Raw genomic sequence first — 27,341 nt, 5'->3', positions numbered from 1 at the left:
CTCTCCAAAAATAGGTCTTTCATTTTTATCATCAGTCGTCCGAGGCAGAATCATCACCTGTGTGTTTGTTGGGCTCAGTCCCTTTTGATCCACTAAGGACACTGTGTATGAGAAAAAAAATGTTAATGGGAAAATGCTGCTACATTTTTTAATTGCTCACAATATACACATTTGATACAAAATGACAACCTCAACAACGTGGACTGAATGGTGTCACACTGCTTTAAAGGGGCTCTCCAACCTGCAGAATCCCCCATATGGAGTTGCACATCTCAATGGGAGTACTTTCCTGCCGATGATTGGCAGCTTAAAACAGGCGAGCAGTCGCGGCAAATGTTGGCCCACATAAGAGGAGGGCTGTTTTTTTTCTTTTGGAAGAATGCATATTACTCAGAGTACCTTAATATATATTCTTTTTTAGAAGGGGTGTCAGGGACATTAGGCTGTGCCATTAAAAAAAAACCAAAACAAAAAAAAACCAAAACTTGAGACCTGTACCAAATCCATTTTCCTCTAGGAGGGTTAACCTTGCACATTAGCCTGCTGAAAGCACTCTCAAATGGGCAGGACTATGCAGCTTTGCTCTCACAAGGAGAGATTGGGGGAATTCATATACATTTCTATTAAAAAGGAACAAATATTTGTTAATAATAATTTGACCTGACTGCTTCTGGTAAGTTGCATTAACGAAGTGTAGCAATCACAACAATGTGTAAATAAAATCTATTTATATGACGGACAATAGATGTATATAAGAACGGCAAACACAAATTACATATTTAAAGCAATAACAATTCCTGATAATTGCCACCGTTTTGAAGTAGAAAGTGTACGACTGGGGTGGTTCGAAAACAGTTCGACACTAAAACTTGTCTGTATAAGTATTTACGCCTGTCGGATATACTCTCCTACACAAATAAAAGTAAGACAATACCATGCTGCGAAGGTCCAGGCAAGCACAAGCTGCTCCTGTACTACAAAGCAGAGCTCTGTATTAGATTATTACTACTGTGACCTGATATTATATACCATGCTGGAGAGTCTCTCTAAAGCTAGACTCACACAATCGGTTTCTAGCACACATGTACGATGCACTAAGGCAGGGCTCGACAAATCCCAGGCGCCAGGTTGCCATGGCGACAGAGAATTTTGTCCTGGCGCCTAGGTTTTGTCAGCCTCTTACATCCATAAAAAAATGTGGATGTAAGAGGCTGAGTAACCACACGGGGGCGTTGCTGCTGCTGTCTGCCCAGGAGTCTGGGCAGACAGCACAGCCACTCAGAGCCCGCCCCCGAGCCTGAGATCACTCCCACGGAGTGATCCTGTAGGCTGAAACCGCGGTTGCTGCAAGACCAGCAATCGTGTTATCAGCTGCCACAGGCAGCTTCAGGGAAGGGGGTTGTGTGTTGATTGGTTCCCCACACAAGTGTGGGGACCTGACCCAACACCCCCTGCTGCCTGATCGCTCCATTAGAGCGACAGTGCAGCGTTAACCCCTTCAATGCCGCGATCGCGGCATTTAGGGGTTAGTTCCCGTTTTGTACGGGGCTCTGCTGCTGGTGGTCTGGCAGACCAGCAACAGCAAAAACGAGCACCCACAAGCCCTTTGATGATTCCTGTAGGCATGGAAGCCTACAGCAGTCATCAAAGACTTCCCTCCCTGCAATGGCTGGTCTATAGACCAGCAATTGAGTCCCAGCTGCCAGAGGTAGTTTCAGGAACAGGGGAGAAGGTTCTTTGGTCTCCACATGAGTGTGGACACCAGCCCCAACACCCCCCTGCTGCCTGATCGCTCCATGAGAGCGACAGTGCAGCGTTAACCCCTTCAATGCCACACTTGTGAATGACACATTCGTGGCATTGCAGGGGTTAACATTTTTCCCCACAAGCTTGTGGGGACTAAATATCAGTCAATGCTGTGCTCCAATGGAACATCAGCATCGAAAGAGTTAAAAAAAAAAACAGCACTGACCTGAAAGTCCAGGGTGCTTCCAGGTCAAACGCTGTGAGTTTAGTAAGTGGGCTGATGATGATCCGATCACTCCTAACCAACTGTTAGTTTAAAAAAATCCTGGCTTCTAACTTTTTTACCTGGCGCCTAGATTCACAACAAATTTGTCAAGCCCTGCACTAAGGCATAAATTAATTAAAAGGGGCATGAGAGACTGATGTTAGCAAAGGAAAAGGGAACTAGGAGCAATGCCTGAGGCTTGGAGGGCATATTTTAAAGCACATGATTATACGTGATTGTTCCCGTTTACCTATTGCCCATGGCGAGTCAGACAGGAACAGCCTCCCCAAACCGCTACATTTCATGAACTCTTACTGGACACTCTTCCAGTTTTCCAAGAGCTAGTCTCATGAACTGAGTCTCCATTGGAATCAATTGAATGTTGAAGCTGCTTGCTGAATTAAGTCACTAAGCAAGGGGTGACATATCGTGAGCCTTAAGGACACGCAGATCATTGCAAGGGTCTTTCCACAATACATGACACAAAGATGGACGGGAGCATGAGATCTAGCTAGGATGTGCTTCTCCTCTCCAGGTATATATCTACCCTATTTCTAAATTACCAATCTCTCTAAATAGATACAGAATATTCAATATATATTCAAAATGCCAACTCAACTTTGAAAAAATATAGTTGAAAACAGCAGGATTCCTCACCGTTTTTCTGTCTTGTCGTCTTTGCCCTCACTCTCTTCACCACTCTCCCCGTTTTGTTGTGCTTGGTCTTGGGATTCTTTGCTGCCATTAACAGCTTTTGTCTCTGCGCGCATATCAAAGAAATGATGTTAATGGTGACACTTACAGTAAATCTCGGCACATATGCTAGATTCATTTAAAGCGATTGAAGACTTTATACTTAAATCCCTTGAATTCTATTTCTGTCTTCAGGAAGGAACATGCCCTGTTTTGATCTCCATCTACCAGAAGCACCATGACCAAGATACAGATTAAATTAATTCTCAGCACAAGACTGCAATTAAAAATTCCTGATGGCATTCATACACACAAAAAAATAAAATACTGGCATCTTTCCAGTTTAATCACCAATGAATAAATATGCATACGTAGGTCAGAATAGAAGCTCTCATAAGCCAAGCACATTTCTTTTCTGATGTGCACCAGAAAAATGGGCGCTCTAGTGTTCCCGTCACATACAGTCTGGTTCTGAAGCAGCTTCTACCTACATCATCATTATGTAGTGACAAGCTGCTTATTTTTGAGGGGTGGAGGCAGATTTTGTTTACCATGTCTTATTTTACTGGTTTTTGTTCACCATAATGGCTTTGTTCAAAATAAACTATTTAGTACAATTATCGCAAACTTATAGAGGCTATGGCTGCATGCATTTCTTTATACATTTCCCTACCTCTTCTTTGAAAATATCATTTTAAACAGTATAACCTGGGTACTGTTGTTCACAAGCTGCAGAAAAGGACAGTTTGTGCTAGTACGACGGAAAAACATTTTTCCTCCTTGAACTTAAAATACAGTGGTATATTCAGCAATGCAGGTTATCATTAAAAAACCTATTTCAAGTTGCTCAAACAAACATCTTTTATCTGCAGACATGAGGCTGCTATTGTTATCCGTTATATTATACTTTGGGTGAATTTGCCTGCTCCAATACCACACTGAGCTGATTACATATGGCAACGGTAGTTACGTTTTGCTTGTACAATGAAATCCTTTCCTTCCTAGGATTAGTCAGAAAGTCAAACTGGGTGATTGAGATCAAGCTATTGTATTTTATATACCATAGTCAGTATTATAAAAGGAGTCTGGGTGTTTTATAGTAAATTGGACAAATATAACAGAAAACCTATAAATGACTAATATACAGTTTTGCAAAAAAAAAAAAAATGTAAAACTCAGGACCTGCGTCCCAGTGCAGTCCTCTACTCCAGAGGACTGGAGGTGACGAATGCCATTAACTCAGACTTTAAAAGCACCTAGTTTGAATACAAGATGTATATCTGTATGGATTGGCCAGCATTCATTGCAAACAATCCTATCTGGCTTACCTGAACTTTGGTCCTTTTCTATCTTCTTATGAGGCCCTCTCTTCCCGGATTCCTTGGCTTTGTTTGCCTCCTCATGCTGCTTCTGTTCTGCTAGAGACTTGTTCAAAACTTGAGTTATAACAGTGTCACCTTCACCAACCAGGAACATGTTTTTGAACTTGTTGTACAACATTGTAGCTTTTTCCATAACCACTTGGCTGGCTTTAAACCGTCGAATCTGTCAAGAGTAAAACTTTAATTGTATGTGGAAATCACATTCTCTCACTTTAGTACATAATTAACCACACTGGCAAATGACTCCTTTTCATCATATGCATTTTAAGACTGGGGTGTCCCCTTTGAATTATTGTTTCTGGTTCCACTGGACACAAAGTGATTGTGCAGAACCCCCCTCCATGCATTGGCAGTATTTCACTGCCCCAGCTCCTTGGCTTGCAGAAGTTCTGAGAGTTCCATCCCCATAAATAAGCATTCTTATTGCTTGGACCACACAAGCATTGGCCGGTCTAAAAAATCACTATTTTGAATTTTGTCCAATAATGGAAAACAATGGTCTACAACACACCCAATTTACATATTAACAGTTTATTAAAAAAACATACAAATATAGTTATATTATAAATTAATTTTTCATGATGTCTGCCTTGCAAATGCACAGGGGGATTGTGGAATATTCCCTCATAAGCAATTTCCCCTTTTGCCACTATTTTCCATGCAGAAGTTGCAGTAGGCCAAACATCTCCCGACATGGGAAACTCACTACACCACTGGCTTGGCAAAGCTCGTGGGCAAAGGAAAGTATTTAAATAATATTTTTCAAATAAGAAAGCATTTTAATATGCATTTCTTTGGCATAGCTCCCTGAGACATTAAATTGCCCTTTTAAGTGTATCAAGTTTAAAATGTGTGTATACATTCAAGGGACCATTTTATTTAAAAGTACGCTTCGCATTTTTTTTTTTTTTTAACCAGGCATGACAAGTGTGGCTCCTACCTTTTTTAGTGTAGTAATCATTTCTGTGTGCTTCTGAGCTTGCTGCATCGTTACTTGGAGTGAAGCCAGTTCATCCAAGGCATTAATGCATCTATTCACATCCTGCGTTTTAAAAGGACAAGCAGCAAAACTGTAGTCTACATAAGAGTACTGTGTTTTAGATCATACATTCAATAAATAGTCTTCATACTATTTGTGCTTTAGTCTTTAGTTTTTATAATATTAGTTTTGTTGTGATAACCAAGGCTACAAGATGACCCAAAGGGTGACAAGCAGTATAAATATGTAACACTTGACAGCCCGACAACCAGATGAGAGAAAATCCTTCCCAGACTTTTGTTATGACAAATATAAGTCTAATTTGCGATATAAGATACAGATGTTGGCCAATGCAAGACTTTCTATAATAATACCAGGTATAACAACATACCAGGTGGTCAATCTTTAAGGAGCTTTTAATCTCTGCATGTATCCGTTGAAGTCTGGCATCTGTAGATGGTTCTGTGGGAAGGAAAGTCAGCAAAAGTATAAAAATGCCAAAGTGCATAAGCTTTCCAACTTTGGGTGTATACGGTATAACAGACCAACCTTTTTTCTTGTCCAGATTTTTAACTTCAAGTTTCCTCACTTCCTCTTTGCCGTGGCTATAGGTGACAAAAAATAATATTGTAAGAGCACTGGCTATAAAAGGAGGTAACTTATACAATACATGAATCTTGTAAATATTAGCAGGGTGGACACAGACAAAAAGATCGAGACAGAGAAGAAAAAAGGAAACAATGACATTGTTGTCAACCTTTCTGTGTTAGTGGCATCATCCACTTTATGCTTTTTAACAGCTGCTTCTTTTTCGGGCTTTAAGCTGCGCTTCTGGGTCACTTGTTTGCGTCCTTTGCCCTTCTAAGTGACAAAAAAGAATTGCCTCAGTCAGGAAAACCAAATAGAAGAAACCCCCCTCAATTATGCTTCATGTGCCACCTTGACAATATGCTTTATTTCTATTTTCCCTAACCAGGTCACAGACTAGAGAAGCAGCTTAATGACTTCCTGATGTGTGAAATAACATGCAGGGTGTTGGGTGTAATATGATTGCTTAGATACAGCAAAACTGTGGCCTTCACCTCGTGTTCTTATGCTTTATCATCAGTGCTGCTAGTGTGCAACAAAACTTGACAACACACAGATCTAAATATAGGGGATGATAACCAGAAGTTCACAGTTACAGAAAACACTAACGTTAAGTGAACTCTGAGCTTCTCCTGTAAGAAGGCTTGTGCCAGCTCTGTATAATGCACAGTTCAATTTTTAAGATCTTCCACAGCCCTTCTAGTGGGAGAAACTCTGGGGCTGGCCCCTTATGATGTATAGTAAAATCAGCAAAAGGAAACATGAAGCTTTTCTTAAAATACCTCATTGTCATTTCAGACTATGTTCCTCAACCAATGTTTGTATTGAAAGAAATTACCAGGATGTATTTAGCATGCTAAGAAACTATTCTCATTTCATGGTTATACAGCATACATGATGTTTAAGACAAACTAGAATAGCAGATTGCTGGGGGACAGGTAGGGGTATTTATTAGGTCCCTGCTGTACTCGTGATGTTACTATACAACACAACTGCAGTGAGCTCACTATTTTTAAAAACAATTCACAATTTTTCAAATCATACTCTCACCTTTCCTTCTTCTTGATCCTCCGAGTCTGAATCAGAGTGAGAAGGGGAATCAATCTTGCCTGTAATCTTCTTTTTAGATTCAGTCCCTTTTTTATCAGGCTCCTTCCTTTGTTTATCAACTTCCTGTTTCGCACCCTCATCATCCTTTTTTTGTAAAAGCTGCTTTTGCGCTTTGTTTTCTAATGCTTTTTTATTGGCCTGATCTTCTTCACTTGTGCTGTAAAATAGGTCAAAATTAGGGATGCACCGATATATCAGTGGCAGAAATATATTGGCTGAAAAGGGCATTATCGGTAAAATGCCGAAATAAATAATAATTTAAAAAAAAAACGGCCAAAAATAATCGTCCGCAGGGGCCAGGCTGCTTACCTGTGCGTTGGTCCCACACAGTGTGCGAGCAGCGTCTCTTGTACCGGCCAGGAGATACAGGAACTCCGCAGAGTCACATGAATGCACATCACATGACTGCTCAATTCCTTCTTCCCCTGGAGGGGCAAGAGAAGCTGCTCACACAGCAACATAGAGGGAAGCAGCAGGCCCCCTGCAGAAGTCTGCGAGTAAGAGATCTGCATTTCAGGTAAGGGGGTGGGGAGAGTATGAGCAAGTATGCGTGATTAAGGGAATGAATGAGTGAATTAATGTTTGTGAATGAGTGTGTGATAGCATGGATGTGTAAATATGGGGGGGGATAGCATGGCATAGGGAGCCTGTAATCACTGGTCTGGCGTTTAACCCCCCTCTGGGGCATCGCAGGCTTGCCCCTCACCAGATTTGCATCTGTCTCGGGGGCATGTTTAACAGACCGGTGATTTGCATTCACAGGAAGGTCAGAAACCCTTTTTTTTTTTTTTGTTTGTCAGGACAGACTTGTGCAGGAAAACCGCAATGCCGCCGGCAAATAACGCTATCACGTACGTGGATTGTCATTAAGAGGTTAATAAAAGTGTGGTAATATATTATATATATTTATTTATTTCTTTTAAGGTGGTGATGGTGGGGGGGTCATTTTTGGTTTCGGCCAAGTGAATCCTGAACTTTTGGTTTCAGTCCAAAATTTTTATTTCGGTGCATCCCTAGTTTCTGCTCCAGGAATGCATTAAATCTTTTCTGTTTTTGAATACACAGACATTATTCAAGTTATTACTTGAAGGATTACTTATAGCGATGCCTTGCCACTGAGTTTACAGTTTTTACAGAATTAGTTGTTTTTCATTGTGGCATGGGTACTGCGAGCTATTGTTTAATGTAACCTAGGTGATTCAAATCATTTGTTATGTAGACATGAACACTTACATGCCATGCCCTGGAGAAGGAGGTGGCTTGATTAATCTTGGTCTTCCTCTTGGTTTAGGAACCTTGACTTCAGCTGAAGCTGGTATGGGAAGAAAAGTAGAAAATGTCTGTCTAAAATCTAAGTCTACAGTTCTCACCCTGCTTTTTTTCACAGTTTGAGCCCATATGCAGGAAGGTGCACAAGCTAAATTTAGTTTTGCATTCTGCATAGTCATTTCTGAAACAAGTCATCATCACGGTTTCCTTTGCTAGAGTATAAAGAATAAAAACCAGCGGCACACAAGAACTCCACAGATCAATTATGTGAAAATGGGGGGTTGGTGACTTGCACTACTGCCACCAAGAAGTATATACTTCAGGTCAGGTCCTCTGCTTACATAGCTGTATGCAGTGGCGACTATAGGGGGGGCACACAAGATACCACAGTCAAACTGGGGGGGGCATTCATAATTTCCAAAAGTAATGTGCTATGGAATTATACTTTTGTTATTGGGCTAAAATAATACTTGATCATTCAACATGGGAAGCCTGAAGCCACAATTGAGTGCGACTAATCCTTGAAATAAATATTATAACACAATAAATAACTTTTCCACTAAATGATTTCAGGGCCTTGAACGTTTTGTCCCCTGAAGTCACTACAACTTCAGGAGGGCATTTTATCTCTGGATAAATATAAATTAAATAATTTCTACTGTAAGTTAAAGTGCCAGGAAACAGATGACCAAACACACACACCAACACAGGCTCTGTCACACCAACACCCAGACACACACACCAGGACAGGCTCTGCCACACCCACATCCAAACACACACACACACACCAGGACAGGCTTTGACACACTGACACCCAAACACACATACCAGGACAGGCTCTGCCACACCAACACCCAAACACACACCAGCACAGGCTCTGCCACACCAACACCTATACACACACACCCGAGGACAGGCTCTGCTACACTGATAACCAAAAACACACAAACAGCAGGAAACAATCTACGTCACAGACGTCTACATCAGGATGGATTTTTCACACTGCATTGTCGTTTATACCCCCCTTAGTGTTTTTGCCCCTTGTGTATTGATGCCCCTGCTGCCCATATATATTAATATTAGCCCCAGTTGCCGATAGCAGGTATAGATCAACACATTAACACACAAACCAAGCTTTGCATGTATAGATCAACTGAAATTCACTTGTGATCTCAGCACTGAAGGTATATATCAAATAAACAGAATCAGACATACAAATCCTGTATTTGCAGGTATACAATAGTATATGAAACATAGCATTGCAGGTATAGATCAAATAAATACATGGAAACAGCATTGCAGGTATCAACTGAATAAGACATACAAACACTATTTGCAGGTATGCATAAATAATGTATGGAAATATATAGATATGGATCTACAGAATAACGTAAAAACCCAGCTTTGCAGGTATAGATCAATTGGAATTCACATAAAAACACGTCATTAAAAGGTATATTTAAAACCCCCTAAATTACAGGCATAGATCACAGGTTGCACACCCCAAAGCCAGCCCTGGCGTCCACACTGCCCACACAGCAATCACACTCCTATCATACCCAGGCAACCAGTAAATGCTGGTGCCTAGGCATGATGGCACTGTGCTTGATGTTAGCAATCACACTCCTATCATGCCAGGTCAGCCAGTACATGCTGGTACAGGGTGGCTGTAAGTGATGTGTAGACCCCATACTGCTGGCAGCATCAATACACAAGGGGGGCAGCTAGCTAGGTTTCAGCATGTACTGGCTGACTTGGCATGATAGGAGTGTGATTGCTAACAGCAATCAAAGTCCCATCATGCCTAGGTTCCAGCACTTACACATCCAACCAGTAAATGCTGGAACCTAGGCATGATGGGACTGTGATTGCCGTTAGCAGAGGGCGCGGCCTCCTTCTGCATTCTCTGGTACTGCACAGGGGGGGGCAAGGATTAACCTAGCGACGCCACTGGCTGTATGCACACATTTCATATGGCGTTCAATTTGCGGAAGTAAAACAAATTTGATCTGCTTTGAAATAATGACTAACACTGGCATACATTACTGCCATGGAGACAGGATGTCCAAAAAGCAGCCTTGTGTTTTAGGGAGCAGTCCCAAACACACAAGATAGGCCTTTCCACACAACATGTCCTATATAAGAATTGGGATTTAGGAAAGCATTGATTGCCTCTTTTGTCAGAATCTACATATGTAAAACTGGAGAGAACTATAGAAGTAATAATCGCCACTCTTCCAAACTACAACAGTTTCCAAAAGATTGGGTATTTAACACCGCTTACACTCCCATTTCAGCAATTACCTGGTCTGCCTCTTTTGGGACTTTGTTTTGGTGGGGTCACAGGTACAGAGGCTGAATCCTGGTCCGGCTCTACCAATTTATCCGCCTTCGAGACAAAAAAACATTATTTGCAAGACCCCTTTATATGTCACATACATATATATTTGTACCATCTATTATGCTTGGTCCTCTCTCATAACATACATAACTGAATAACACAGAGCAGTGTGTTACCTTTCTTTTTCTCCCTCTTTTTCCTTTAACAGGGGACTCTTTTGCCAAACCAGACTGCTGACAGAGGACAACACAAGAAAAAAGGCAAATGTTATTTAATAACCAGATACCCATTGCACGGCACTATGGAATATGATGGCGCTGTACAAATCAATATTACATTAAATAATATTAAAATGATGTTCAAAACAAGTGTTTGTGAAGAACAGATATAGGAAGCTGTATCAAAAGCTCATACATTTTTAATTGCCTACAGCACATACTCATGGTGTTCTTCTGTGGCTAAATTGGAACTGTCATCTGCTGATTGGACTGCTACAGGTACACTATTAAAATAATGAGCTGTACACTGCGCTGATAGCCGATTTATAGATCATGTCCTTTTTTCATTTAATTCTTTCTCCTGTGCATGGTTTGTATCCGCAATCTGCCATTGTCATGCCACAATGCACCTCAGGTACTTGAAGTGCTACTTGAAGTGTTTAAGCGCCAGTGACAATGATGTAACTAAACAAAAATAATTAAACTTAGCAATATATCTTGCACAAGGTAAAGGCCAAATTATTTTCATTAAGACAGCACCCCAGATAAGGTAGGAATGGCTCACTTCGTTTGCGGTTTGCTCAGAGAAGCTGGTGTCCTCTTTGGATGTGCTCAAATCTTTTTCTGGAGATCCAAGTCCACTGGATGATGTGTCAGATTGTTTGCTAGAAATCTGAAATAAAACCATAAGCAGTCTAGTTTTAAACACAAGTTAAACAATGATCAAGCATTAAAAAACACTTTTCTGTTTTTGTGTTTGGCAGTAGATTTTTTTTATTTACACTCAATTATACAGTACTGCTAGAATTTGATGCTAATTGTCAAAAGAAACAAACAAAAAAAACCCCTCAAAAAACCTTTGTCTACAGATCCACACTGTTAACCATATTACATTTTTAATCTGTGTCGGTTCAATGCATCATCCATCATCCAAATGTTAGATGGCTGCATACATTTATATTTTGGACACATTCAGCCTCCCACCAGGACCAACCTCAAGGAGCGTCTCTTCCTCATGCGGTGCATTCCCTGTGCTGAGCACCTACACAGGACATCATACACAATATTGCTTGAACACTTGCATATTCTCTGTTTAGGTCATACAATATTTTTAAAATAAACTTATTCCTACATACAAAGCAGCAGAACACTGTAGTCAAGAGGTGTCATTGATGTATTTCCACCCTCAGTATCTTATATAGAAAAATCATGAGGCAGAAAAAATAGTGCCATTAAGATGCATCAGCTTCATAAACTCTGATGATCAAACTACCAGTTTAAGTTACAGGAACCTGGCATACACAAGATGTCAGAGGCATAACATACATCAGGACATGGAATGACCTTTGCTTTTGCCAACAGCAGCATAAAAATTACTTTATCCGACATAATATAACTGTATGATTTCATTGAATTCACTTTCTAATATTGTATTCGTCTTTTGCCAACAATCAAAAATGCAAAACAATTCATTCAAATTGTCCTCCATTACCCACGGTTTCTCCATGAAGATCACACAACAATCCTCCTGTCAGCACAAGTAGGAAGTTGTATCATACTTCCAGGGACAGCAATTTTTGTTTGTTTTTACAGGACGGCGTATAAGCCTCTAGTGGCTAGTGATTGCTTACAACTGTGAAGTTCCCACACACGGAATCAGTATTTTCTTTTTTATATATATTAGTAGCCAAGAGGAAAAAATCTGCTTAACAAGTTCCATAAAAGACAAGGTTGAAACAGTTCCAATGTTTATTGAGCAGCTTGCCAACATATTGTCTCTTATTGTAACAAAATTATACACTTACACACAAGGCTGTCTTTAATGATAACGGGCCCCTGGACAAGCGCCCCCCGCCCCAGTAGGCCTTCCTGGCCACCTTCACACGATGTGCTATGGTTGAACATGTGCACAACACCAGGGGCCCAAGGGACAGCTGTTGGGCGCCAATAAGATAAACTAGGGCAACAGGCTCTTTTTTGCCCACTATCGAGCAACTTTGCACACACCAACAATTAACTCAGCTCTTCAGTGATAAGACACCGGTAATGCACAGAGAGGCTAATACACTCATTTGCAGTCTATAAGCATTTATAAGAGACCAGGTAAACAATGTGCTAGTTGTTGTATATGTATAGTAGCCCCATTGAGGTATATGTTCTATGCAACTGCAATTTTGAAGTGTCAACATTTTCTATGCCTACAAAAAAGGTACCTTTCACTTTTAAACATAAATTCTATGAGATTCCTTACTTTTATGTGTGGTGTTTATATACAAATTTAACAGTTACTGAATTTACTGTATTCATACCTTTGATGCACTAGATTTCCTTTTCTTTGCACCTTTCTCCTCACTTTCCTCAACGCTTTCCTCCTGCGCTTCTTCTGCCTCTTTCAGTGCAGCATTCGTAATTGCCAAAATATTCTACACCAAAAACACAACAGTGGCTATATCACAAGTTGTGAAAAAAGGGCTATGCAAACTGAGTATAGAGCAGGGGTTTCAAACACTTGGAAAGAAGGCTGATTTGGGTCTACAGACAATTATCAAGGGCTGCACATTTATAAATGCAATTGGCACAATGTAGAATAATCCTAACCAAACACAATCATGCTTCGTGATATGATGCATTTTCAACCCATCAGACAATCACATGGCCGATTCCTGTCACAACTTACATCACGTCATAAAAACAAAAATTCACAGCACTCCCAGACACACACAATCATACAACTCTGAGCCCTCACAGAAGAGTACAACTGACTGCATGCAAAACTCAGCACTCATTAACCTACATGTCATCTGATAGCTTAAGGCAGGGGCGTCCAACATGCGGCCCGCGGGACCTCGAGGTGCGGCCCGCGTGAGATCGGCAGCCATGATCACAAGAGCCCTGCTGCTTACTTGTGGGAGGGTCTATTCTCTGCTCCAGTCCTGCCTCCTCTGTGGGGAGAAGAGGGAGGCCGCGCCCCCTGCTGAAGTCTGTGAGCGGCATTGAGAGAGCTGTAGTGCAGGTAAGGGGGTGGGGGAGTGTGTTTGAATGAGTATGCCTGATTGAGGGAATGAATCTGTGAATGAATTTATGTGTGTGTGATAGCATGGATGTGTAAGTGCTGGAACCTAGGCATGATGGGACTGTGATTGCCGTTAACAATCCCACTCCTATCATGCCAAGTCAGCCAGTATATGCTAAAACCTGGCTAGCTGCCCCCTTGTGTATTGATGCTGCCAACAGTATGGGGTCTGCACTTACAGCCACCCTGTTCCAGCATGTACTGGCTGACTTGGGATGATAGGAGTGTGATTGCTAACAGCTAACAGCAATCTGCTAACAGCAATCACAGTCCCATCATGCCTAGGTTCCAGCATTTACTGGTTGCCTGGGTATAAAAAGAGTGTGTTTGCTGTTAGCAATCACACTCCTATCATGCCAAGTCATATTGTTGATTTTTTTTGGTCCAATTGTGGTGTGTTACTTTTAATAAAAGCATGGTTACACACTAAAATTGGACAAAAAATACAATGCCCAGCCAACCAGTACATGCTGGAATCTGGGTATGCCTGAGATTGCTGTTAATCATAATACATAATTTTTTGTACAATTTTGGTGTGTAACTTACTTTTATTAAAAGTGTGTGGGGGGTCATTTTCAGTTTCGGCTAAGTGAACCCTGAATTTTCGGTTTTGGGCCATAATTTTCATTTTAGTGCATCGCTAAAATAAATAGAACTATTTTATTTTTACTTATACAGAATCCTGCATTTGTAGTCACAAAACTTTCTAGGCCCAGAAATCAGTGAGAGGAAAAGTAAAGGTTTTGTGTCATTTAATTTATTTTAATCTGCATATCTTATTAAAGGCCATATTTTCTCACAGTGAAAAATGAGTGCGGCCCGCGCACGTATACAATTCTGATGAAGTGGCCCACTGCAGAAAAAACTTGGACGCCCCTGGCTTAAGGTCTTTAACACTGCTCCAGGACTGGTTCCTCCAACCTAGAGTAGAGGAGTTTCTAAAGTCCTGGGATAAAGTGTTCGATCATGCCACAAAGTGCTGAGCACAACTGACTTTGGATGCAGGAGGAACTGAAGAATCAATCACCTCCAGCTACTAAAACTAGCTCTGTGGTGAGAACCCCCAATACTTTTTTCTACTCATGGGCAGCCAGTCAGGAGGAGGTTAAAAAGGATGAGATGTAATCAGCAAGTTTGACACCTCTGATTTACAGAGTACTCACAAAATCTGTAATGCATTCTTGTCAAGGGTCCACTATGAATCGTAACCACATTTATCGAACCTACATCCTATAAGAATGTGGGATTTAATTTATATCACACTGCAAGCAAGAACTTGCATAGTGGCGCCTTCTTCAAATCTAGTAGTTACAGACATACAAAGCTTGTTATGTAATCTTACTTTTTTAACCAGGAAGGCGAAGGCAGCAAAGCATCAACTAAGGTGATTTTATTGTGTTTCGAAAGAAGAGGCGGTATATGTAAAGAAAACCAATACAACTAAGTGCACTACATGACTACAATAGTATGTGGCCACCTGACCATCACACCTACATGAGATTGTTGGACATGCCATTCCAAGACCATGGGCTTTAATTTGAAGTTGGTTCCACTTTACGGCTATAAACAGCCTCCACTCTTCTGGGAAGGCTTTTCACAAGATTTTTGGGTGTTTCTGTGGGATTTTTTGCTCATTCAGCCAAGAGCATTTATGGGGTCTGGCTTGCAAATAGTGTTAGATCACACAACAATCTAGGGCTGCAACAACTAATCGATAAAATCGATAATGAAAATAGTTGCCAACGAATTTCATTATCGATTAGTTGAATCTATTTTTATCGATTATAAAATAAGGGTTTTTTCAGAGCAAATGCTCTGAAAAATATCCCTCGTTTTATAATCCGTTTAGTCTGACTCACAGCTGCAGCTCCTACTTACAGTTCCTCCCTGTAGTCACTGCCGATTGGCCCACCCACTTCCTTCTTCCAGTCCCTCCCTGCAGTCACTGCCGATTGGCTGCAAGGAGGGACAGGGAGAAAGGGGTGGGGCCAAAGTGCCAATTGGCCCCTCCCATTTCCTATACTGTCCAAATGGCTCAAGAACTCATCTAACAGGTGAGTATAAAATGTATATTTGGGCTGCTGAAAGTTTAGGGTTAATTTAGGGGCAGTTATAGTTAGTGGGGTGTTTAGGGTTAATTTAGGGGCAGTTGTGGTTGATGGGGTCTTCAGGGTTAATTTAGGGGCAGTTGTGGTTGATTGGGTGTTTAGGGTTAATTTAGCGGCAATTATGGTTAATGGGGTCTTCTCTTCAGGGTTAATTTAATGCTGGGGACTGCTGGTTAATTTAATTAATTGAGGGGAATTTAAATCCTGGGGGCAGTGAAGATTAACCCTGTATTTATTTATAAAAGTATTGTGTCTGAACGAGTCTGCAAATCTATGAGGGGACTATGGCTTATCAGCGGGGTATACGGCATACCTTGGGAGGACAGAGTGACATATCTGGGGGTATAAGGCATATAGGGTATATAAGGCATATAGGGTATATAAGGCATATAGGGTATATAAGGCATATAGGGTATATAAGGCATATGTGCGGAGGGCAGTGTGGCATGTCTGGGGGTATGTGGCATATCTGGCAGGTAGTGTGGCAAGTCTGGGCTCAAATGTGCACAACCGGGTGGGGCAGTTTGGGAAATAAAAACAAGAAATGCATTTTTATCAAAGATTTTTTATTCTGCTGTTTGTTTTTTTACGTCCTACATTACTTTATTAAATTATTTTAAATAAATGAAAAATAAAAAATTTTTTAAACGATTAATCGAAAAAATAATCGTTAGTTGCAGCCCTACAACAATCCTCCTGTCATTCATCCCAAAAGTGTTCAATGGTTTGAGGTCAGCTTTCTGTGCAGGCAACTAGAGTTCCTTCACGCCAAACCATGTCTTATTGGGCCTTGTGTTGCAGACAGGGGCACAATCAGACACAATCAACTCAATAATTAGGAGGGTGTCCGCATACTTTTGTTCATATATCATTGAAACCATAGAGAGCAACCAAATGATTAAACCTATGTTAAACAATAAAAGCACGGCAGATCGTTAACTAGAAATGTATCATGTTAAGTGTATAAGCTTTTATTCCATACCATACGTCAGATGGCCATGATGTACTAAAGCCATGCACTCTAGCCACCATTGCTTTTAAGCTGAGAAATATGAAGCACTGTTATGGCCAAGGTAAAAATATGCTCTTATAAACAGTAAAACATCCCATAAATGGGAGACTGTATTTCAAATAATTGTGAGCACGAAAGTGCCTAAGCAAGTTAATTACCTGTGGACTCGAGAATTTTACTTTAGGGGTGTTATCAATTTCCCATAATCCTTCATTAAATCCCTTCCGCTTATTTGGTTTGCCATACTTCTCCTTATTTTCCTCATAAGGGAATATGTCCTTTGGTCCCAAGAACGCCCTTAAAAAAACAAAAATTAAAAAACAAAAAAATAAATAACAAAAGTTTCACCTTTTTTGGAAGGGTGGGGTGATCTTGCTTTGCGTAGAATTTATTTTTTTTCAATTTACACCCATAAGAAATATACCAATTCTTTGGGCCGCACAGACCAATTCCCAGTTATCCTCCATAATACTAATTTACTGCTACACATACAACAACCAACAACAGTGGATCAAGCGAACTCTTGTAAAGGTTACAAATATCACATTATCGAATCAATCTATAAAATATGTGCTCAAAGGCTGATCTACTCAAAACCTCTATAGTGCATATTAAACAAGCACAATAATTAGAAGTTAACTATTTGCATATTTTGCAAGAGAAACACATATACATCTTTGTTATTGTAGCCAATGGAACATTAAGAGTCTAAAGAGATGAACCTATGCTTATGTAGATTTAAAAACCCCAGCATGATATGCGTACAAATATGCAACATGGCAGTATTTCTAGGCGTGTTGTACCTTCATGTATTCTGCTTTCTTTAAAATGTAAGATGAAACAAAGAAGAAGTCTAATCATTCATAAATAGTAATAGAACATCCTTGACTATGGTCCAGCCTGGAAATTACATCAATGCACATAATACAGAGAAGTTTGTTTACTAAAGAATGCATTGTAGTGGAATAAAATGCTAAGTTACTAACAAAGGCCTAGAGAGCTATATGAAGCCCTGAGCTGGCCAGAAGTCAAACACTTCAGAAGGATTTAAGGGCCCTGCCTAAAAAGATATAAAATGTAATGAGGCAAATGCAACACGACAGAAAAGAATGAAAACTAGGGCTGAAACAACTAATCGATAAAATCGATAATAAAATCAACGATTTTCATTATCGATTAATCGAATCGATTTTTATCGATTATAAAAATTATAATTCCCCTCCCCTTATGATTCCCCTCACTGTCGGCCGGTCTCTCACTTCCGTCTCTCTCCCCCTCCCATACATCACTCTGCCTCTCTACCCGGCTCCGTTACTGACTTCATAGAAGCCTCAGCGTAAGTGAAGGGGAGTAACGGAGGCTGTCTGTGCGCATCGTTTAGACCCCCACCGGCTGACAGAGGATCATCCTCTCTGTCAGCCGGTGGGGGTCTGCATCGCACAGACAGCCTCCGTTACTGCCCTTCACTTACGCTGAGGCTTCTATGAAGTCAGTAACGGAGCCGGGTAGAGAGGCAGAGCGGTGTATGGGAGGGGGGAGGAGTCAGAGGGGTGTATATGGGAGCCACCCTCCCATACACCACTCTGCCTCTCTACCCGGCTCCTTGCTGTCTTGTGAACCTCCGTGGCTGACAGGAGGCAGAGTGGAGTATGGGAGGGGGAAGGAGGCAGATTGATGTATGGGAGGGGGAGGAGGCAAAGTGATGTATGGGAGGGGGAGGAGGCAGAGTGGATTATGGGAGGGGGGAGGAGGCAAAGTGATGTATGGGAGGGGGAGGAGCCAGAGTGGAGTATGGGAGGGGGCAAAGTGGAGTATGGGAGGGGGGAGGAGGCAAAGTGATGTATGGGAGGGGGAGGAGGCAGAGTGGTGTATGGGAGGGGGAGGAGGCAGAGTGGTGTATGGGAGGGGGAGGAGGCAGAGTGGTGTATGGGAGGGTGAGGAGGCAGAGTGGATTATGGGAGGGGGGAGGAGGCAAAGTGATGTATGGGAGGGGGAGGAGCCAGAGTGGAGTATGGGAGGGGGCAAAGTGGAGTATGGGAGGGGGAGGAGGCAAAGTGATGTATGGGAGGGAGAGGGGCAGAGTGGTGTATGGGAGGGGGAGGAGGCAGAGTGGTGTATGGGAGGGGGAGGAGGCAGAGTGGTGTATGGGAGGGGGAGGAGGCAGAGTGGAGTATGGGAGGGGGGAGGAGGCAGAGTGGAGTATGGGAGGGGGAGGAGGCAAAGTGATGTATGGGAGGGGGAGGGGCCAAAGTGATGTATGGGAGGGGGAGGAGGCAGAGTGGTGTATGGGAGGGGAAGGAGCCAGAGTGGAGTATGGGAGGGGGCAAAGTGGTATATGGGAGGGGGAGGAGGCAAAGTGGTATATGGGAGGGGGAGGAGGCAAAGAGATGTATGGGAGGGGGAGGGGGCAGAGTGGTGTATGGGAGGGGGGAGGAGCCAGAGTGGTGTATGGGAGGGGGAGGAGCCAGAGTAGTGTATGGGAGGGGGAGGAGCCAGAGTGGTGTATGGGTGAGTTATAGTGGTGTATGGGGGGTATTATGAATTTCAGGGCATATAGGGAGTATTAGGCATATCAGGGGGGCATAAAACATATCTGGGGTAAAAGGTATATCACGGGGCTCAGTTGCATATCACTGGCATATAAGAGGTATAAGGCATATATGGGGGCAGAGTGGCAAGCTGGGGGTCAGATGTGCATAACCGGGGGCAGTTTGGTAAATAAAAACAATTTAAACAAGGCTTTTTTCTCATAGTTTTTATTAAATATGAAAAATAGTTAACATATGAATTAATATTTACTAATAACTTTGTATTAAAACCTAGTTTGAGAAACACTGTGTTTGGGTTCTTGTAGCTTTTATTATTATGTCAGTAAAATAAGAAGGTGAATAGAGAGAGGCCATTGCAATAAAGAGATGAAAGTGTAAATTGTACGTTTATTACATTATTTTAAATTGAAAAAAAATAAAAAAAATTTATCCGATTAATCGATTAATCGAAAAAATAATCGGCCAACTAATCGATTATTAAAATAATCGTTAGTTGCAGCCCTAATGAAAACACTGAAGAACACCCCCAAAATACCATTGTTCCTATAAAAAAATCATAACTGCCATTTTCTTATTTGGTTTAGTGAGGTGCTTCTCAACGATTTCTAAAAAAGCTTTGAGTTAGTCTATGGGGTTCATTTCCTAAAGAGGGAGTAGGGAAGAGAGTTGCACTGATTGAACTATGCATTATATGGGACCAGCTCAACCTTTCTTGTACATAAATCAGCTAGTGACAGCACACAAAGAAGCTCCTTCTAAAGTAAATGAATCTCTATACGCAAAATGAACAAGAGGTTTAAAATACTATTTAAGGAGAGCCTCCTGTACTGAAAATACACTCAAAATCAAACTTGTCATGCGCTAGTAGGCTATTTTTGTGTATTTGTTTTTATGGGATGTATCAGTTACTTACAACTTAACCACAAGCAGTGCACTCGAGTTTACCCACTCATCTGAAGAGACACCTGGATGTTTAACTCAACTTGCAAAATTTACTATATACAGCAAATCTAGATTCAATGTGTGAAATTATCTCCATGCATTATTTACAGAGCTATTTCTTTGGTTTTGTTTTACCGTACAACACAGCAAGATTATATTGGAAATAAAATAATTAGAATGTTTTTGTTTTTAGAAGCAAACCCACACTAAGATGTCCATCCTTTGCCTCCCACCTCAGTACAATAACACAGACTGCCTTACAAATATCAAAATGTAAATACAAACACCTCTGTTACTCCTAGATAAATTAGAGATCAAAATGAGGCTTAGCAAAGAGCATCTGTTGGAAAATGGACTGTAACATTTTGGAAACGTATATTTTTTGAATGCTTAGATTTGGATAAGGGGGTTGGATGTTCAATTTGGGCTCAATGTTACATGTCAGTTATAGTTCAACAGTTTTGTTTTTTTTTTTGTTTAGAAACACAATAAAAAATAAATTGTAGCACTCAAGCTGTGATGAATGTACCTGGGGTGCTGACGAAGGAAAGCATCTCATAATCTTTCTGAAAACCATGATAATTACTTGACAGATGCACCCTCTTGTTGGAGCACTAGCTGAGCTCCGTGTCTCTATGAGTTGCCCCCTGGAGCTCCACAATGTAATAACAATTGCCAGCTCTTGGCACTGTTCATAGCGGCAAGCCAAGTTTCTTAATGTGCTTAAGAGCACATATTTCTCCCTACTTGAGGGCTGCTCTACATGGACACTAAGATGGTACCATCCTATGCCTGAATGCGCCACCGACTCCTGGCAAGATGCAAAAATTCCCAAAGATGACTTAAAAGATTATCTTTTCCCATCAAAAACAAGGAGTTTAGATTAATGCATCGGAGACGTTACACACTCGGATAGTACTAAATAAATTTAATGATCTTATTTGAACCATATAATCAAAATGTGTATGGAAAAATAAGATCCATAGTCTCCACTGACCTAATATTTGTATTTCCTTGTTCCACTCTATTCAGAGGGTGGACACAACTACATTCCATTTTCCATACAAGAAAGAGAAGGATACACTTAAAACTGTATCGCATCATAATTGCAAAATGAAAACTAAACAGTTGACTAAGACACTTACGTTTCATGAGTGCCGAAAAAGAAAATAGGCATTTTATTGGTAGGAGGCTTTACAGCCCCATCAGGAAGTTCATCCACCTGTAAGTGCAAATTGACAAGTTAGAGAGATTTCTTTTTTCTCTCATATGTATCACATATTGTGACTACTGTAGCCAAAAGCTGGTCATTTGCAGTTGTAAGCAACTAAATATTGCCATTCAAAAGGATGTAAAAAAGAACATTTCCGATTATTATAATTAAGCATTAAGGAGAGCAGAATAAAGAGCAATATTCTACTGGTTTGCAAAAAAAAATCTCAGTGAAGTACAATGGATACTAAGTTTGACAAGATGGATGTTGTTGAGTGGAGCTAATTTTTAATGATGATCAATTTAAAGTTGCAATGTGACAAAACTTGTTTGGATATTTTCCACCATGTCTGAGTTGTTGTGGAGATTTGTGCCCTTCAAACATTCTACAACCATTGTTAACCGAGCCTCACTCTTGCTAAACGTGTGAAAAAAAACACCAAAATGTTGGGAGTCACACAAGGTTCTGCTGCTTCGTGCTGCATTTTAGGTAGGCATCATCACTCTCTGGGGAGTTAATACGCAGGCATTTAAAAAATTCACTTTAATAAACCAGCCCATGTACAAAAGATGCAGGGCATCAACAAAAGCTAGAAACAAATTCATAAAGGAGAAGTTACTCAGAGATGAACCCATCTCTCTCCATTAACTTTTCAATATCAAGGACCGTTTGGACGAGTGACTCTCCAGTACTTCTTGCAATCTCATGCATATACACACACAAACAAAAAATGTACTATAACAACAAGTTATATTAAAATGTTCTGTTGCTAATCAAGTGCTTCCCAATCACACATCCATACGCATATGGCTCACAGTAGTTGTATAAGGTGACTTGGAAGTAATGCACAGATGACTATCTCATTTACAGTATGTTTTCACTTTCATGAACTGCATGTACTAGCAGGCAAGGCTTTCATTCCAAACTGTTTAGAAAGCTTACAACATATGCAGTACAGAACGTGCATGAATCCCCTAAAAACATGTTAACAGGCTGAAAACGGTGTCCCAAAAGACAGTAGAATACTGCATCTGACAATTGTTTTGTATAAAACAAATAAAAAGCTTTTGTTAACATAAAGATCAATATATCATTAAAAAGGCCATACCCCCACTTAATTAACAAGGACCCAACAGCACCTAATGGTTTGGATGGCAACATCCAGCAAACATTGAATGAAGATTATTTTTTTTTTTAATGAGACAATAAATACAGTTAACGGTCACTAACCAAATTCTTTGCCACAAGAACTATGCAGAACTTCCTGGACCGTCAACGGATAAGACAGATGTGTCAAAAGGGGAATATTTTATTTATTTATTTTACTTACTGCTTCATTTCACCAACTGGATTTAAATATAATTAACACTGGTTTTTTTTCCCAGGCACTAGTGATGCAAATAGTTTTTTGCTTCAATTTTCCTCAAAAAGTTAAAAAGCAGCTGCTACCTGCTGGGGCAACACTGCAGGGTCTTCTCTTCGCTCACATGCATTAGGTGCTCTCCCACCCCATTCTATCATACTAATTCAATTGGGAAAATGACAGGGCTCCATGCTAAAAAGAGCTAATGTGCCATCAGCAGGGACATAAAAAGGGATAGAAAAAAGTGACGAAAAGATGTTAGATAAAGATACAGGGCAAAATAAATTGCCCCAAAAAAATGAGGAAAAATTAGAATTGAAGTCCACAAGCAGCACAAAGCAGAGTAAATGGAGAAAAATATGCTTGCTAAGGGGAGAATTCCAATGTAATTGCTCCAGGACCCATAACTCCTAAACTCCTTAATCTGACCTTGACCATCACACCAAAGACAGCAGAGCCAAGCATAGCACAGAGGAAAGGATGATTTAACATAAAGGATACTAGCAACAAGACTGTTTCATTGGCTGCTACAATGATAAGGCTAGACTACTATTCAAGTTTTGCACCAGAAGGAATTTTATACATAACCCTCAATTCATGGAGAGTTGTGGATCCACCTATTAATAGGACACTCCTGTCATCATATAAAATTATTTGTTTTTCCCCCTTCGCAAATGCATGGAAGCATCCATCCATGTATTTACACTATTTGGCCGAACAGACCTGCTTGGTCGTACACATGTGTGGAAGGTGCATCCACTGATTTAAATCAGAGCACTCTGCCACTAGTGACTGCTGTTTCAAACAGCCAAAAGTGGTGGGAAGACTGGATAGAAGAGGGGGTGGTATGCTGCAGCTCTGGAGCTGCAACTTCCTGCAAGTGGCTTTTATCCCCCCCCCTTAACAAGGACAGAATGTATATTAAAGTGCTTATAAAGTACTTTAACATTATTTACTGGGACATTAAACTGTTCTTTTAAATGAAGGCTTTGAGGAGGACAGGATGAAGAGCTTCCACATCCACTCTGCCAAACTCCAGCCCATTGAAATTCTCCAAATCCATTAAGTTATGTTATGCACTACTTTTTATGTTCTGTTTGCCCAGTGTACTATGCTGTGGAATGACAGCGCTACATAAAAGAATAATAATATTTTATCCCAGAGAATAATGCAGCCAGAGGGATTAGCATCCACCGTGTCATTATCCTTACTGATAATGGAGCGCAGTGGCTCCTTCCAGAACCAAGAACAAATACCGTAAGAAAGAATGTTCCACCTGTCTCAAAAGCAACCGGTCTACATTTACAACCCATTTCCTAAGAACTAACTTACAATAAGAACGATAAGGGTTTCATTTTCTAAAAATGCATACACTATGCCGCCCTCTGAGACCAAGAGCTAGATGTTCTGTGGCATCTCCCTTAATCTTTGGAGAGCTCAAGTCCAAGAATGCCTAGCCAGAAGGCAATGGATGATCCAAGGTTTGCGTTTTCCCAAAACCTGGCGCTCCATTTCACTATCCATCCAAGGCAACGTTCAGATACCGTACGGCAATGTGCACAGATGAATAGCATACAGCAGAAATGAGACATCTTTGACACATCTGCACCACAAGACTATAAAGTATCAATGTCAAGTGTGTTACAATGTGTCATGCTCACTACTAGCTAGTAATTAGTAGCCTTAAAGTCTCTAATTTCACTGGCACTAAAAGCCATCATTAGAACATGCACTCACCCTAGCCGGCCAGTGAGGGTAGCCTTTCATCTTGGCAAAAATCAGGTCTCCAGGCTTGTAATCACGGGTCATGGCGATTGCCCCCTTTGTCTGCAGTAGTGGATGAAGGGGGTGGATGGAGAGTAGGTGGTGTGTGTGAACGCTCCAAAGGTGTTTGGATATTCACAACTATAACAGAAACAGACAGCAGTTAGGTACAAAACAATATTACAAGAAACACCGATTTTGACTAATGCTATTAGGACGGGCATATACGAAGGGTAAATGCACTGAGGCTAGGTAGCCTGCATTTCCCTGCACTAGCCCACAAATACCCACACACACCCTTACTTTGCCGGGCCAGCAGCGCAGTACATGCACGGGGTTGGTGCAGCAGTTCTCCAACCTTATTTTTTTTTTTTTCTTACGCCTCCTACGCGTGCGTTCTTGAACTTCCAATACGTCACGGCGGGGCGTTGATGTCATTACGTAAGCTCGCCCGCCAGACCATCCCACAGACCCAGCTTCTCGCGTTTTGGGTAGGAGGTTAGAGACGCGAGTCGCTGGTTGAGGAAAAAGTGTCATGGTCGGGGGTGATATGAAGTGTATAGTCTTATCCAGTGGGCTGGAATGCTACACGGGAGGAGGGGATTTTTTTTTTTTCTTCACTACATAAAAAAAGTAGGGCAGTTGTGCAAATAGTCGAAGTACAAAAGTAATTCTGACAGGAATGTATTTTGCTTTACGTATTAAATACGTTGCTGCATACAGCGATTCAGTTTATCGTCGGTTTCATAAATTCTGTTCTTTTATCCGAATACCTGTAACGTCGCCATTGTAGGCAGTCATGTAGTAATTAGGGTCAAATAGGAAACCCCAGTATCTTATTTGAGGCGATTCTGTAGGAGGAATGCACATTGTATGTTCCATTAAAGTAAGGTCTAGCATTCCATTAAAGTAAGGTCTAGATATAGGCTTCTGTTTAAGGCAAGTTATGTTTTAGACAGCTTTGTACTTTTCATAACTATAATCTTTAGAACAGCAGGATTCATTATCACACTGCCTTGTGAACTGAATAAAATGCCTGCGCTAGGCCTAGGATTTATAATGCATATTGATTTAAGTCACATCCCAATACCAGCCAGATGCTACCCAACAGGTGGCTGTCGGCCTTAAGGTGCCAGGGCCTATTCCTTGAGTTGTAAGGAAATGTGTGTGCTGAAAAAATGACCACTATGTAGTCATCAACCAGCTCCTTTTAGTTTTATCGTATTCCACACAAACACTTTGATCCGCAGATATCTGAGGTGGATTTTACTTACTGTTTCAGTTCCTATATTTAATGCATCCTCTAGAATTTATGATAGCTGTATGAGCCTATACATTTTTAATATTTGATCTCCCCAAATGCATGGGGGAAATCTGTGGATGTTTATTGTGATTATGGGAGGTTACAAAGTATTGCCATGTCAGTATTTCAGGCTGTTACTTTTTTTATTCAGTATTTGCCTGTTGCTTATATTCATATATATTTAAATATTATGTATTTTCATGTTTCATCATACGTTAAAGGGAGTTTACCTCACGCTCGTTCAGATACAAAATAAAGTTTGGTTGCAGCTCTCTTGCTTTTGATATAGTTGTTTGGACCCTGTTATTGAGGCAGTGTTTAACTCGTTGAGGGTGTGAGGATGTTCCATGTCACGAGATTTTATTCCTTGAGATCGACAGCATGGAACATTCTAAGTAAAGGTCTTGAACATGATCAGCATCTGGTCATTATGCCATCGTTGTTGCTGGGTTCTTTAACCCCTTAATGTCCATTGACGGGTCAGGCACGTCAAAGGTCGTTAAGTGACCATTTTTGGTGACGTGACACGTCATTTCATTAAACAAGCTTAGAAAGTGGTCTATGATCATTCTCTTTGCTTTAACTGTGTTGCTGAATGCCTCGACATCGAGGCATTACAGCAACACCGAGATCTGCATCATGGGCCATGTCTGGTCCCTCCCTGTGGGCGTCAACATCCGCCATACACTGTAAGCGGCGGGCGCCCATTTTAAAAGTTTAGGAGGCGATCAACAATCGCCTCCTAAACTTCAATGGTGTTGCTAAAATGCCCTGATAACGAGGCATTCAGCGGCACCAAACACTCACCCCAGGATGTCCTGTGATCACTATGTGATTAGTAAAATATATAAAAAAAATAAAAATGGTAACATTTAAAAATAATTATGCATCAGAGGAACCATCCAGTAAAAAGAATAGTTTATTATGAACAAGTGCTAAAATTAGCACTATCTTCCCAAAAATCTTGACATGGAAAGAGTTAATGTAAAAGCATTTTAAATAGCGAAGGGGTGTCTAATTTTTTAAAAAAATTAATGGTTTTATGGGGTAAATTGGAGTGGCCAGGCTCAAAGATAAGGCATAGGCACAAGCTGATCAAAATGGGGGGTGCACTTCCCACATGTGGCCTTTTAGCCCTCAAACACCCCAAAAAATTACTACCACAAACTTTGGCATGCATGGAAAGGGTTAAAGTATTAGCATTTGAAATACCTTGGGGTGTCTGCTTTTCAAAAATACCGTATTTGCTCGATTATAAGACGAGGTTTTTTTCAGAGCAAATGCTCTGAAAAATACCCCTCGTCTTATAATCGGGGTCATCTTATAATCAGACCTCAAATAGGTCTGACTATGAGACGACTAAGATCCAGATCCCCCGCAGCTGCAGGGGACCTGGATCCTCCTGTCTCCCCCTGCCCCACTT

The 27,341-nt window shown here is 40.9% G+C and overlaps 1 protein-coding gene across 1 annotated transcript; it reads right to left on the bottom strand.

The window, feature by feature from the left end:
• Positions 1 to 31: 31 nt before the first annotated feature.
• Positions 32 to 24,660, bottom strand: LOC149285334 (PC4 and SFRS1-interacting protein-like). Its single transcript, XM_089495490.1, has 16 exons — positions 24,589 to 24,660; positions 21,421 to 21,497; positions 16,943 to 17,081; positions 12,901 to 13,014; positions 11,157 to 11,264; positions 10,550 to 10,606; positions 10,337 to 10,421; positions 7,997 to 8,075; positions 6,704 to 6,920; positions 5,823 to 5,923; positions 5,615 to 5,670; positions 5,457 to 5,527; positions 5,027 to 5,128; positions 4,033 to 4,249; positions 2,669 to 2,771; positions 32 to 101 (listed from the first exon to the last, which is right to left on the bottom strand). Exons 1-16 carry the CDS (start codon positions 24,658 to 24,660, stop codon positions 32 to 34), a joined length of 1,668 nt encoding a protein of 555 aa, XP_089351616.1.
• Between the last annotated feature and the right edge of the window lie 2,681 nt (positions 24,661 to 27,341).

The sequence above is a fragment of the Sceloporus occidentalis genome, unplaced genomic scaffold (genome assembly GCF_023333645.1).
Source record: "Sceloporus occidentalis isolate IW3139 unplaced genomic scaffold, rSceOcc1.0.p SCAF_80, whole genome shotgun sequence".
Classification (NCBI taxonomy): Eukaryota; Metazoa; Chordata; class Lepidosauria; order Squamata; family Phrynosomatidae; genus Sceloporus; species Sceloporus occidentalis.
Note: the sequence above shows the minus strand (reverse complement) of the source record. Positions and strands in the feature narration are given on the sequence as shown.